Source organism: Vombatus ursinus, unplaced genomic scaffold (genome assembly GCF_900497805.2).
Source record: "Vombatus ursinus unplaced genomic scaffold, bare-nosed wombat genome assembly UNPS02007489.1, whole genome shotgun sequence".
NCBI classification, from domain to species: Eukaryota; Metazoa; Chordata; class Mammalia; order Diprotodontia; family Vombatidae; genus Vombatus; species Vombatus ursinus.
The window spans coordinates 1-12,864 of record NW_020947267.1 but is presented as its reverse complement, the minus strand read 5'-3'; the positions used below and the strand labels follow the sequence as shown (position 1 = coordinate 12,864).

At 49.4% G+C, this 12,864-nt stretch overlaps 4 protein-coding genes across 10 annotated transcripts; 1 reads left to right on the top strand and 3 right to left on the bottom strand.

The window, feature by feature from the left end:
* Positions 1 to 1,121: 1,121 nt before the first annotated feature.
* LOC114033826 (vegetative cell wall protein gp1-like) lies at positions 1,122 to 3,047 on the bottom strand. Its single transcript, XM_027849432.1, has 4 exons — positions 3,043 to 3,047; positions 1,958 to 2,230; positions 1,702 to 1,844; positions 1,122 to 1,660 (listed from the first exon to the last, which is right to left on the bottom strand). Exons 1-4 carry the CDS (start codon positions 3,045 to 3,047, stop codon positions 1,122 to 1,124), a joined length of 960 nt encoding a protein of 319 aa, XP_027705233.1.
* On the top strand, positions 1,414 to 6,371 carry LOC114033828 (eukaryotic translation initiation factor 5A-1). Of its 3 annotated transcripts, none has more exons than XM_027849439.1 (6): positions 1,414 to 1,507; positions 3,656 to 3,841; positions 4,985 to 5,089; positions 5,274 to 5,405; positions 5,505 to 5,578; positions 5,706 to 6,371. In XM_027849439.1, exons 2-5 carry the CDS (start codon positions 3,677 to 3,679, stop codon positions 5,565 to 5,567), a joined length of 465 nt encoding a protein of 154 aa, XP_027705240.1. In that variant the 5' UTR covers positions 1,414 to 1,507; positions 3,656 to 3,676; the 3' UTR covers positions 5,568 to 5,578; positions 5,706 to 6,371. The 3 variants fall into 3 exon arrangements, with proteins under 3 accessions (XP_027705240.1, XP_027705239.1, XP_027705242.1); XM_027849438.1 differs by having other exon boundaries at positions 1,417 to 1,522; XM_027849441.1 differs by lacking the exon at positions 1,414 to 1,507 and adding an exon at positions 1,845 to 1,919.
* A 124-nt stretch (positions 6,372 to 6,495) lies between these two features.
* Positions 6,496 to 9,856, bottom strand: LOC114033827 (G protein pathway suppressor 2). Of its 5 annotated transcripts, none has more exons than XM_027849434.1 (10): positions 9,752 to 9,856; positions 9,042 to 9,236; positions 8,518 to 8,627; positions 8,270 to 8,411; positions 7,950 to 8,003; positions 7,759 to 7,841; positions 7,267 to 7,417; positions 7,066 to 7,155; positions 6,900 to 6,979; positions 6,496 to 6,818 (listed from the first exon to the last, which is right to left on the bottom strand). In XM_027849434.1, the coding sequence occupies exons 2-10, from the start codon at positions 9,133 to 9,135 to the stop codon at positions 6,561 to 6,563; spliced, it is 1,062 nt and encodes a 353-aa protein (XP_027705235.1). In that variant the 5' UTR covers positions 9,136 to 9,236; positions 9,752 to 9,856; the 3' UTR covers positions 6,496 to 6,560. The 5 variants fall into 5 exon arrangements, with proteins under 5 accessions (XP_027705235.1, XP_027705237.1, XP_027705238.1 ...); XM_027849436.1 differs by lacking the exon at positions 9,752 to 9,856 and having other exon boundaries at positions 6,496 to 6,644; positions 6,723 to 6,818; positions 9,042 to 9,737; XM_027849437.1 differs by lacking the exon at positions 9,752 to 9,856 and having other exon boundaries at positions 6,496 to 6,644; positions 6,723 to 6,818; positions 7,950 to 8,029; positions 8,270 to 8,382; positions 9,042 to 9,733.
* Positions 9,857 to 11,045: 1,189 nt separating this feature from the next.
* LOC114033829 (neuralized-like protein 4) lies at positions 11,046 to 12,789 on the bottom strand. Its single transcript, XM_027849442.1, has 3 exons — positions 12,370 to 12,789; positions 12,102 to 12,270; positions 11,046 to 11,790 (listed from the first exon to the last, which is right to left on the bottom strand). The coding sequence occupies exons 1-3, from the start codon at positions 12,434 to 12,436 to the stop codon at positions 11,586 to 11,588; spliced, it is 441 nt and encodes a 146-aa protein (XP_027705243.1). The 5' UTR covers positions 12,437 to 12,789; the 3' UTR covers positions 11,046 to 11,585.
* Positions 12,790 to 12,864: the final 75 nt, after the last annotated feature.

The following is a 12,864-nucleotide window of genomic DNA, read 5'->3' as shown; positions in this document are numbered from 1 at the left end:
TCTTACAGTACAATAATAGTATTCTAGCTCACTCATATACTATAACTTTTTTCAGCCATTTCTCAATTGATATGCAAAGAAAAATCTTCTCATTTTTTTCTTTGGGGCCAAGCTTACAATTCTACAGCAGTCAATTTTGTTATTCTTTCCCTTTACATTGTTATAGTCCTTTCCTATTGTTTTCCTGGTACTGCTTATTTCACTTTGCATCAGTTCATATGTCTGTTCCTGCATCTTATCACATTCATTGTTTACTGCAGCACAGTATATTATATTCATGTACCACAATTTGGCTATTCTCCAACTGACTGGCTACAGTTCTTTGCTACTATAGAGTACTATCATAGATACTTTCTTTTTGTCACTGATCTCCTTGGGGTACACGTTTTACAGTAGAATTTCTGGGCCAAAGAGTATGGATTAGTTTTAGTCACTTTGCGTAATTCCAGATTGCTTTCCAAAGTACTTGTAGCAATTCATAGATTCAATTATTATCTTCTGTAAAAATAATTTTTTTCCATAGGATCTCTAGGCCTACTTTCACAGACAAGGCAGGATGTGTAGTGCGCTTACGGTCGTGAATTTAATCTATTTACACGTTTATTTAATATTCACAGTGGAAAGGCCTTCATAGTTGCCATAGAAACTCTTTAAGGGTCTTTGAAACAAGATGGTGGCCGGGGGCCGTTTCACTCTAGCCTCCGATTGTAACTCTATGGTAGGTCGGCGGTGAACAGCTGGATCTGGGAAGCGAGATTTCGTCGCGCACACGCGCACTGAGGACTCAAGAAGACAGATTGGAAAGCGACTTCGTACGCAAGTCTGACACCCGTTCTTCTGGGTTTCGGCGGGGGCAGGGGAGGAGAGGGAGATACACTGCGGGTTGACTGAAGCACATGCGCAATAACAGGAGTGGTGAAGCTTGGGTGGGGCGTTCTCTGGAGGCTACCGGAGCTGGAGTGGCGAGGTCTTTCCAACGCACAAGCTTACTGGCGACGTCGGCAAAGGAAGGCGTGGGCGGCCTAATACGCATGCGCCCTGAAGGTGCAGACTTAGGAGGGTGTGGCGAGAAGTGAGGCTTATTGCGCAGGCGCAGGGGCTACCTGGTTTGGTGAGAGGGTTTAGGCGAGAACGCGGGGTGGGGGGGGTGGGGATGAAATGCGCTTGCGCGTTGTTCGAGGAATGGGAGTGCTGGGGAACTTCAGAAGAACAGAATGCGCAAGCGCATTAAACGATAGCTGGGTGGGTGGGAGGGGGGAGAAGCGGGGAGTGAGCCAGTGCGCCTGCGTAGTGCGGGGGTGGAGCGCGGAGGGGGTGGGGGGAGAAGAAGGGGAGAGCGCCTGCGCGGCTGTCAGACGGCTGCTTGGTTGGTCAGTGGGGAGCCAGCGCCTGCGCACTAGGACCCGTGTGCAGCAGCAGCGGCAGCGGCAGCGGTAGCGGCGGCGGCGGCAGCAGTAGGCTTGGCGGTAGCGGTTGAGCTTGCGGCGGGCGGACGGGGGTCCAGTCGGTACGTTCGCACGAGGTGAGGGCGGGTAGTATGCGCGTGCGCAAATGCCCCAGTTGGGGAGGCTGAGAGGAAGGAATGGAATGGAGTGGAACGGAGGGGCCAGCGGACAGGCGGGGGAGGGGAAGGGCTGACGGTCGCCTCGCGGGGCCCGAACTGGGAAGGGAGGGTTGGGGTAAGAGCGCGAAGGAAAGGGCGGGAGCGCGCGCTCACCCTGCGGGTCTGGCGCGTGGTGCGGCGGTTACGGTCCGGGCGGGTGACGTTGGCGCGACGCAGGGTGAAGGGGGGGGGTGTTGGGGGAAGGTTGAACGGCGAGCGCGGGGCCGCCACGCTGGAGAACCTGGAGCAGAAGACCACGAGGGGACCCGAAGATTGGTTTCATCTCGCGGGATAGGGAGGGAATGAGACCACGTGGGTGAGTCGGAGGGGGGAGGAGGAGAGAATGAGCCACACGGGACCGTTGGGGTTGGGATTGGGACCTGGGGAGGGATTTGGGGTCGCCCCACGGGGACACGTGAGATGGGGGAGGGATTGCTCTCAGGGTCGGGGGTTGGGCACGTGAGGGCTGTGGTGGGGCACGCGGGGAGAAGAGGCATAGGAGAGCTAAGAGACTTGGGGGAGGGGCTTCTGGGGTACAGGAAGTTGGATTTGTGGGGGGGCGCGTTGGGGGAAATCCCTCGGTTTCCCTCTGCTGGAGAAGGTGGCTCTGAGTGGGAGGGAGGGGGACTGTAAGGCCACATGGCCTAGGTTAGGTAGTGAGGGAGGGGGCAGGAAATCCAAGGCAGAGGGGGACCCCATGGAGGTGGCTAGGACTCTGCCGCATCGTGGGTTTGAGGCCTCCAACAGAGGGGTGAGGGGCCCAGGGTAGGGAGGCACCAAAGGGAGGGCAAGGGAGACGCCAGGCCATTTTTCCATCCCCCAAAATCCAGAGTGAGGTCCAGAGGATAAGCAAAGAAGGGGGAACATTTAAAGGGAGAGGTATATGAGACAAAATTAAGGGGGCCAAATTGGCAATTGGGGTTGGTCTCACTATCAGTACTAGTATATAAAGTAGATTGGACAGGCTCCTGTTAGCATATGTTAACTGTCACTTAGGCCTCATACCATCCTGTTGTATAGCCTGCCCCCTTTCCCTTTTGAAGTGAGAGAATTGGATTTAAATAAAACTATCCCAGAAATTGGAGATGGTAGGGGAAAGGAGGCATAAGGAAGAGACTATCTCAGTGATAGAAGGAAAGGATTTGAGGGGGGAGGTGGCTTTGCTCCCTCAGCCCTTGGCAAATTTAATCTATTTGCATCATATAAAGAGAAGTGGGGCAGAAAAGCATCTTCCCTTACTAATTTTGGGTAGTACTTTATAACCTTTATTGAGTTCTCAAGCCATGACACAGTTTTCCAGATGGCCACCCGTTTTTTTCATATCTCCATCCTTTCCTAAATGAGGACTTTTGTCTCCCTGTTATCTTTTTGAATATATTCAGTGAAACCTTAACACCACTAGACTAGCCCTTTGGTTGGATTTGTAACCCCAAACTTACCCCATGTGCTGCCAGGGCCTTAGGCCTATTTCAGTACAGGTGCATGCTGGGAAAAGTGGGAGGGCCCCTGGGGGAGGCCTGGTATTTGGGTTTCCTGAGGGAGCTGTGACTGGTTGTTTGTCAGAGGGTGAGTGGACCTTTTTCCTTTCTCCCCTTCCCCAGACAAAAACTGTTAGCTTAGGTTTGGGTGACTGGGAATCTCCCTGGCTAAGGTGCCATTTGGATTCCTATACCTCTGGTAGGTGTAGGGGTGTGTGTATGACAACTGTGGGTGGAGCCCTAAGCTCTGAGTCTCCACCCAGTCCCCTAGCATTAGCCCAACTCCACCCAGTTGCTCAGAGCTCTTTAATTAATTATAGCCCTGACTCCCTTATTTGGGGGGGGGACAAATGGGGGAAAGGAAAAATGGATTCTTCCTTGCTGGGACTCTATAAGTATTAGTCTAAATCTCTTATTCTCTAGTTTAGATACACAGTTATCTGTTCTGTCTCCTCTGCCCTCCCAGTTCTTGGCCTTTCATAAGATCCAGGAATTAGGGTATCATTGGGGGAACAGTCATAGCAAGCCTTAAAGAACTATTAATATCACCCTTTTTCTCTCCTCCCCCTATCAGTTGGAATAGACATCTCTCAAAATGGCAGATGACCTGGACTTCGAGACGGGGGATGCAGGGGCATCAGCTACCTTTCCCATGCAGTGCTCTGCCTTGCGCAAGAATGGCTTTGTGGTGCTCAAAGGCCGGCCCTGTAAGATAGTTGAGATGTCCACCTCCAAGACTGGAAAGCATGGCCATGCCAAGGTCAGAAACTCCTTTCCTCATTTTGTTTTTTGTTTCCTGGCCTGCTTATATCCTTTATAGCTTGCCTCCTTTTGGCTTTTCCCAAACTTGCTTTCTGCACCAGATGACTAGATCTCTGGTACCTTCAATCTTGCCTCTCTGGCTTCTTAACCAACCAGTACTTCAGTATTTTGCATTTCTGCTCCTCCAGCTTGACCTTCCTGTCTCTTTCAACCTCTGGATTCCTCTGAGAATCCCTTTCCACCATTTGGCTTCATTCGATAGCCTCTTTTATTCTTTACCCTAGGTTCCTGGCTTCCTCTTATTTCCTGTTTTCCCTACCCTTTAAACCCTATTTAGATTCTTGTGTTTCTACCTAATTGCGTAGTTTAGCTTTTTGTCTATCCTAGATGCAACCTTTCCTCTGATATATGTTTCATCCAGGGTCAGAACAAGCTAAAGGAACATTATGTCCAATATGTGCTGAAATTTCAGGGTTTTTTGTCCATATTTACTTATGTCTTCATCCTACTTTTGCGTCTGAAAAACTACCTCCTGTCTTTGATAACTGAGCCTGTTCAGTGTAGACTTTCCCCAGTGTCATTCTTCTCACCCAAGTCCTATAATTTTTCTTTTATCAGTCTCTCTATATCTGTGCCCAGGTGTCTGCTTTCCTTCCTATTCCTTTAACACCCTCAGACATAGCCTGTTTTCTAGGCTTTTCAGCTTTTTGCCTCCTGGTGGTCATTTTTCCAGCCCTAGGAGGTTGGGGACTATGTATATGTGTCCCAAACTCTACCCCTTCCCATTTCATTTCGCAGTATCATAGAAACACATTCTTTCCTAAGTGTCCAGGTCTCTTATCCTTCTGACTCTTGATTCCTTGTACCCTTTAAACATACTCAGTTTTTGGTTCTTTCTCTCCTTCTCTGTTTAGTTACTCTGGTTAACTTTGGTGCCACCTATTTTTGTCTCTTTATGCCTATCTCTCTGCTCCTCTTTCCCTTCTTGGGACCATTACTTCTCACTGCCATGACTGGCCTGACTCATTTGGGAAAGGAGGGAGAGAATCTGTAGCTATCTCCCTCCCCATGTCAGAAATTGCCGATTTCCTTCTTAACATGATACACATACATATATATATGTATATATATACATATCCAGGTTCATCTGGTTGGTATCGATATCTTTACTGGGAAGAAATATGAAGATATCTGCCCTTCAACCCACAACATGGATGTGCCCAATATCAAGAGAAATGATTTCCAGGTATTTGGAAAGGGGTTGAACCAGAGCACCTAGGTTTTGGGGATGCTTCAATATGAGAAACAAAAGTAAGATTTTAAAGTAAAGAGATGTGGAAGAAAAGTCAGGCCAAGTAAGGGGTGGGATTCATGATGGAAAGTGGAATGAGAGTTGTTTTGATTGCCTATCCCTTATTTTCTGTCCCTAGCTGATTGGGATTCAGGATGGCTACCTGTCACTGCTCCAGGACAGTGGGGAGGTGAGGGAGGACCTTCGTTTACCTGAGGGTGACCTTGGCAAGGAGATTGAGCAGAAGTATGATTGTGGAGAAGAGATCCTGGTAAATCCTAATCTTCCTTTTTTTTACCCTGTGTTTTGCAATTCCAATGCTTGTAATCTTAAAGTGAGGAGTTTTAAACACTGATCCCTTTTCCTACAGATAACGGTGCTGTCAGCCATGACAGAGGAAGCAGCTGTTGCAATCAAGGCCATGGCAAAGTAACTGGCCCCCAGGTGGGTAGAACCCTATTTTCTTTGCCTGTGGGTCCTCCCTACCGCCACCCCAAATCCTTTGCTGTAGTACTTCATCTATGTTGCAGAGTGTGTATTGGTTGTCCTAATCTTTTCTTTCTGTATTCAGGGTGGTGGTGGCTGCAACAGCAGCAGCAATCGGCGCCTGAAGAGGCCTTCCCTTTCCTCCCCAGCCTGGTCAGGCTTTGGCCCCACCCTGGCTGGACATCTACTCTATTTCTTTGATGTTTTATTTTGGTTTTTTTTTCTCTCAATCTGGGGAGCTCCCCCCCCCCCCACCCCTTTAGTCCAGCCCTATCTCCCCCAACCCCTCGGACAAGATGGGGGCAGGGCCTTGGTAAAACTGCCCCCTTCTCTCCTCCACCTCACACTACAGCCCTGGTGGGGGAGAGGGGATGGGGGCTCCTTGAGATTTAGTTTTTTTCTTTTTTATTATTGAATCTGGAAGCAGAAAGCTGTAGATTCTGGATTCTGGCAAAAATCCTCTGCCCCCTCTCCCTACCCATCCTGTCTGGCCCCCTGGTTCCCTATACCTCACCTAGCACCACTCCCTCCTCCAGCAGGGGACCAGCCCCCCCCCCCCCCATCTGCCTGTGCCCCATCTACCCCAAATCTCTTTAGTGGGAGAAGGGACAGGAGTGGGGAGGGGCTCTATTCCCCTCCTCAGGCATCCAGGAGGGCCCCTAGCACCCATGGGCCCTACCCCTCCTTTCAGTTTTCTCCCTGACCCATTTGTTAAAAATCAAACCTGAATAAAACTACAAGTTTAATATGACTGCCCACGTTTTATATACTTCTTCTAGGGGAAACCTAGTTTACTTTCTTAAGGTTTTTTATCACCAGGATTCCTGACACCAAGTGGGCAAGACTGGGAACAATTCAGACAGCAGGAAACAGGCTCTGATGGCAGTTTTAACTTTATTAGTTGGAGAACTGGGGAGGCAGGACATTGCCCTGAGTTAAGTTACTTGTGATAAAAACGTTGGTTCTGGCTGTGCTGAATAAAAGGGAGACGGGGGCCTGGTTGGCTGGTGGCTGCAAAGCTTGACTGTTGTGAACAAAACAGAAAGTTTTTAGTGTCAATAACCCCATTCTCAGAAAGTCTGAATCCCACTTGAATCCTCACCTTTCCTGATGGTTGCATCTGTACAGGAAGCTGGGGTGTGGCTAAAAGCCCAGGGGTTGGGTGTAGAGCCTGGGGATGCATGGGGCGCAGAGAAGACTGTAACATATGACAACAGGTCAGCATTTTAGGATTATTCAAACTTTCCTATAAAACCACCCCCTGAGAATAGGGTCTCACCGAATCAGAGAAGCCAGATTGCTGGTTAGCATGTTCCAGCTGCTTCTGAAGGGACAGGGCATTGCCCGGTTGCAGGAACCCTAGGACAAGAGGGATCAATCCAATGAGTACAGGAAAAAAACATGAAATCAGGGAACAGCTTAGAAGGATCCACAAGTGGCATTACCTGTTTGTGTGGGCTGGTAGTGGCCGTGTACTGCATAGGACTGTGGCTGAGGTTGTGACAAGTACTGAACTGCAGGAAAAGCTGAAGGGGCTGAGGGGAGAAGGTTAGATGCAGATAAAGAGGCTACACCCACAAACCAAATTCCTCACAAGCAAAAACCTTCACTGCCCCCTGCCCATTTCTAGTTCTGTTTGCCCTCACCTCTGAGCTGTTGGCTGGGACTATAACCCGGCTGGGTAGGTCCATAGTGAGGTGGGGGCTGGGCTGCCCCATAGGCTCCTCCTGGACTGCTCTGGAATTGCCCGTGTTCTGAGGTTCCTGCAAAAGCTGTTGACCCCACAAAATGACGGGTCTGGAAAAGATGGGGAGAGTTAAGATTGGAAAGTGTTCGATTATTAGGTACGAGCTAAATACAACACACTGTACAACGAAGTATAAATTATCTGACCTTGACAGCTGGCCATTACAATTTATACACATGTCTGTATTTTTAAAATAAGGAAACCGGTTCAGAGAGACTAAATGTCTTGCACAGGAAGTGTAAGATGTTATCTCAAGTCCATTACCTCATCTACCTCTAACATAAATCACAACTCTATAATATAATTTATGATTAGGGAAGGTTACATTGATATTTTTACCTTCATCACAGCACATTAAATGCCACCATGCTGGGGATCCCTCTCTGCTTACCGTAAGCACTTGGGGTCCAAACATCTGCTTGGCCCTATCAGCAGACATAAGAGTTCCTGGTCTGCTGTGTCCTCCCGGGCTGCCTATGAGGAGGTGTGGGACTCAGAAGAGTGCAGGCTCTCAGGAGGTCTCAAACCACCTCCATGATCCTTGCCCAACCTATACCCACCCTTTCCCCTTGTCCACCTCACCCTGCATGCTGAGAAGATGTGTCCCTGTGTGTACAGCCAGACCTTGTTGGTATGCTGCAGATGTAAGTGTTGTCAAGTCACTGAAGGGGAAGTAAGATCAAAGACTTACTATCAAAAATTATAGATTTAAAACTGGAAGGAACCTTACAAGTTTTACAGATGAAGAAACTGGGGTCCAAAGAAATTAAATTATCTAAGATTTATATAAGTGGCAGAGTTAAGACAAGAACCTGGGTGCATTCTTCCTCTTCTCAAAACTAGGTTCCCTTTTCACAAAGCCATACCTTAGTCTAGGCCCTGTCTCCCTCCATGTCTCCCACCTTTGCTCCTTACGGCGCCTTTTCTCCTCCTCATGTAAAACTTTCTTGAGCTGCAGGAAGAGCTGGTGCTTCTCCTCTTGTAGGGCCAGGAGCTTCTCTTGCAATTTAAGGATCTGGGAGGATCATGGAAACAGTGAAAGGTCTGCCAGAATGGAAGGGGGAGCAGGGTGAGTAAAGAACTAGAGATTAGTAGTGTGTGTGTGTGTGTGTGTGTGTGTGTGTGTGTGTGTGTGTAAAAATCTGCTTACCTGTTCTTTGGTCTCTTCCAGTGACATCCTTTCTTCCATTTCCTTTTTCTTCCTCCTCTCTTGTTCCTCCTTCATTTTCTGTTCCATCATCTTGTCTACCTCCTCTTCCTCTGAGGGAGGGGCATGGAGTTAAAACCTTAAAGCTAGAAGGGATCTCAGACACCAAGCCCTCATTTTAAACACAGAAAATAGGCCTAGATAGGGAAGGTGATCCCACAATTCGAGGTCCCACAACTATGGGAATCGACAACTTGGGGCAGTGGTCCTGGAGGCAGGAAAGTTTTCAAATCTGGCCTCGGACACTCTCAGCTGTGTGACCCTGGACAAGTCACTAAACCTGTCTGCCTGAGTTTCCTCAACTGTGAAATGAGAAAAATTGCACCTTTCTTGCAAGGCTGCTTATTCCTTCCCTCCCTCTCCCACCGATATCTAGGGGACACATCTCTAACATGCAAAGCTCAGTCTGGGATTGCAATGTGTTGCTGCTCCCTTGGAACCCTGAGCTAGCTAGCACCCTCACTCACCCTGTCTCTTCCTCTCCCGCTCCATCATTATGTGTCGATGCAATGCCCTAGCCATGGCGTTAGAGAGCTTGGGGCGTTCCAGAAGGGCCGGCATGGTGACCCGCAGGATGCTGCCACACAGACTGGAGTGCGGATCCTGAGACTTGATCACTGACAATCCAGTCCCAGAAATGAATCTAGTCACCCAGCAGAAATCTGGTTTATTGGGGGATAAGCATTATCACAGAGGTGTAGAAGGGCTCCCACTCGCGGAAGGGGGGACCTGAGAGCCCTCCCCACCACCCTGAAGAAATGAGGTGGGAAAACCAGGCTCCACCGCGATCCGGCAGCGAGGCCGGGAAGGGGGGCGGGCTGAGCTTCCTGCTCCTTGGAGAGGGCGAGGGTCTCCCTGCCCCGACCCGGCTCTCTCCGCTGGGTCCCGAAGGCGGGTGGGGCCGGAGGGCGGGGCCGCTGAGAGCATCGGGGTTCCGGAGGCGATACCGCTGGGGCGTGTGGGGCTGGTCACGTGCTTCTCCCGTCAGGCGCCCCGCTACCCCCTTGAGCCCATCACCTGCTCCAGTAAGCGGGGTTGGGGTCGAGTGCCACACTGGGTTCCCCACCCTCCCCACTTGTCCAGCAGCTACCAGCAGTGACCCTGTTCTGCGCAGGCGCGACCAGGGTCCGAAAATCTCGGATTAGACCTCCAGGCCCCCCAGCCCCTCCCTACCTACCTCCGCTTCCTTCTCACTTCAGCCCTCCTACAGGCCTCAGGGACTTCGTCACTTCCTGATTCGTGGGAAAGTACTTCCGGGGGGCACAGATGAGCGATGGCGAAGCTTTGCACGCTGCCAGGGGTGGGGGAGGGGAAGGGAGGGGAGGGGAGGGGCGGAAGAGGCTTGGGAAAAAGGGGGAAACTACAGCGGCTGCGCGTGGTACTCAGGGTTTGGGGTAACCAAACTACGGCGCTTGGCCTGCGCCCCGAGAAGCCGTGAGGCGTGTAGTACACGTAGGGGGCAGTGGAGTGGAAAAAAGGATCCAAAGCTACTGGGCTATTTTGAGGGGTGCCCCGCTCTTCCAGCATGTGACCTTCCCGCCTCTACTCCCAGGGCGGGGAGGGAGGAAATGGGAGGGGCTTCTTCTCCGAGAAAACCCACCCCTGGCGCAGGGGCAAAGGAGCTGATAAATTGGAAGAGACCCTAAAGAAATTATTTAGTTCATTTTCCGCATTTTACAGATGAAGGCCCACAGAGATAAAAAGCCAGTATCATACAGTAGTAAGCGGCCGGGCCAGACACGTGTCCCGTAACCTTCAATACACTGCCCAGTGTTTCCCAGTCCCAGTTACCTGGGAGGCCACAGAAGGAACAGTGCTAAAGAACTTCGTAACTAAAAAGAATTAAAGGAGTCAGGGTCTCAAGTCCGTATCACTGTTTCACCCCCAAAGTAAGTGGAATCAAGGTACAATCTATCTGTTGACCCTTAGGTACAAGGGAAGCAAAGGTTCTGTGATAATCTGGGGAATTGAGGTCAGCAAAGACATTCGTGCCGAGAAAGGTTTAAGATCAATTCTTTTTTTCCTAAGAATTTCTAGGTGCAAACGGCATTAAGAGAGAAGACAACTTGACTCCACACTATGCTGTCAGGAACACAGAAATGACAGCATAAATACAGAAAACTGAGACTACAGGGTTCCTGCCTGATAATAACTAGCATTTACTTAGTTGTTTTTTTTAAGGTTTGCAAAATGCTTTACATGTTAACACTGATCTTCACAACAGCCTTGTAAAGTAGATGTCCTTATCCCCATTTTGCGATCAGTAAAGTGAGACACAGAAAAGTTAAAGTGATTTGCCCAGGCTCACACAGCAGCTACGAAATGTCTAAGGTAGGATTTGAACTCAGGTCTTCTTGACTCCAAGTCCTACAGTTTGTCCACTGGGACACCTAACTGTCTACATTTCCTTAGAACTCTCTTACGTTAAAATTTCCCTAGGTAAGTGCAAGTGGAGACTGGGACAGACAAGGTTGTATCTGAGACAGGACGTTTATTTCAGTTAAGAAATCAGAGTATGTAACAGCTGTACAGGGGTGGCCCCTTCTCCCCCAGCTATTCCTTCCCACTGGAAAAAGTTTCAACGGAGAGGGGAGGGAGACAACTCCTCCTGGGGATTCACATTAACCAGAAACAACGGAAATAAATTAAGTGATGGGAGTTTCCCCAAATCAGTGCATAAGGAGAGGAAGGGAAGTAGTGGGGTCAAGCAAGAGTTCATTGGGGGAGGCCTTCCAAATTCAGTCCCCATGGACTTCCCCAATTAATAGAGAAGTGTTCTGGACCATCACAATTCCCCCAAATCTGTGGGCAATCCCCAACCCAGGACAGCTACTCCCCAAATTGGGAACTCCTCCAAACAAAAATGCAAAGCCCCCTGGAAATCTGGGGGAGCTCCCACCGTGTCCGCTGTCTTCCCTGGGAATGGCTGGGGGAATATATAAAAAGTTGGTGCTTCCCAAGTCCATAAACCTTCCCTGCTGTTGTGCTTGGCAATATGGGCCCATATCCTCTCACTCCACTCGTACCAGCAAGGCATAGAGTAATGTGGCACCCTTTTCCTTGGTCACCCACTCAAGCTCAGCAGGGCTAAAGTGGGGGTCAGGGGGACCCCCAACTGCTGTAGAGGGTGGGCCAGGTGTGTAGGATCCAGGACGTACACACACCTGGAATGCCACCTGGGCCTGGTAGGGCCTTTGAGATTTGGGGTCCCGGAATCTAAAGACAAGAAAGAAGGAAGGGCCTGTTGGGACAGTATGAGGAAAAAAAAACCCAACATAGGATGGAAAGGGTGGAAACATAGTGGAAAAACTGTGGAACAGAAGGAAAGAAGGAAAGGCACTGGGGAAACCAATGGGCAAGGGAAAATAGGAGGAGAGATTAGAACCAAAATCCAACAGAAACAAGATGGGTTTAAAAAAAAAAGAGAGAAACTGGGCTACAGGGACTTCCCTCCAGGTTTCACCAATATCCCCATTCCTTAGTTACCCCAACTTCAGTCCCCACACCCTCTATTCTCCTTCACTCACTGCACTTTGGAAGCAAGGGCATCAGTCCCAGCAGCATGCCGAAGGGAGGGGGAAAGCAGCACAGGAGGGGGCTGCTCCTCACGAGGAGGGACGCAGTTTTCACCAGATTCTCCATATCCACACCCTGGCTCTGCCTTTAAAGGCCGACAGCTTAGGATTGAAGCACTGCCTGAAGGTAAAGGGTAATGGTTAGGGGTCTTCCCCTTTATTTCCCCCACCCCAATTATTCCCCTCAGCATCATCCTTCAACTTTGTCCTGTCCCATTACCTGCCCCGAGCTCCCCTCGGTCTAGCACCCTCCGAACAGCCCCAACGCTACTCCCATGATAGGCCATGTGCCACTTCTTGGATAGTGTTGCTGTCTCCAATCGTGGATTCACTCTGCAGGAAAGAAATGTGTATGTCTGTCCTGACCTTGATGATCTCAAAGCCCTTTCTCTTCAGAGAGGACTTGTTCTGTCCAATTGTCTTGCTGAAAACTGCCTGGTAAGAAACAGCAGCATAGATCTAGAAAGACTCAGAATTTAAACTAGGGTCCTCCACCTCCCAGGCCAGGGCACTTCTAATTGTTATCATACCTTTTTTTTTTTAAAATTCTGAACTTAAACATCAAATAAAATAGGTATTTGCACTTATATAACAGAACAGAAAGAGAAAGAAGCTGCAGATTTCCATTATATACAGCTTGTTTTTTGTTTTAGGTGTTCAACTTGTAGCTTTGTCCTGCTTTTATTCTCCTGAAAAAAATAAAAGTTTCTCCAGT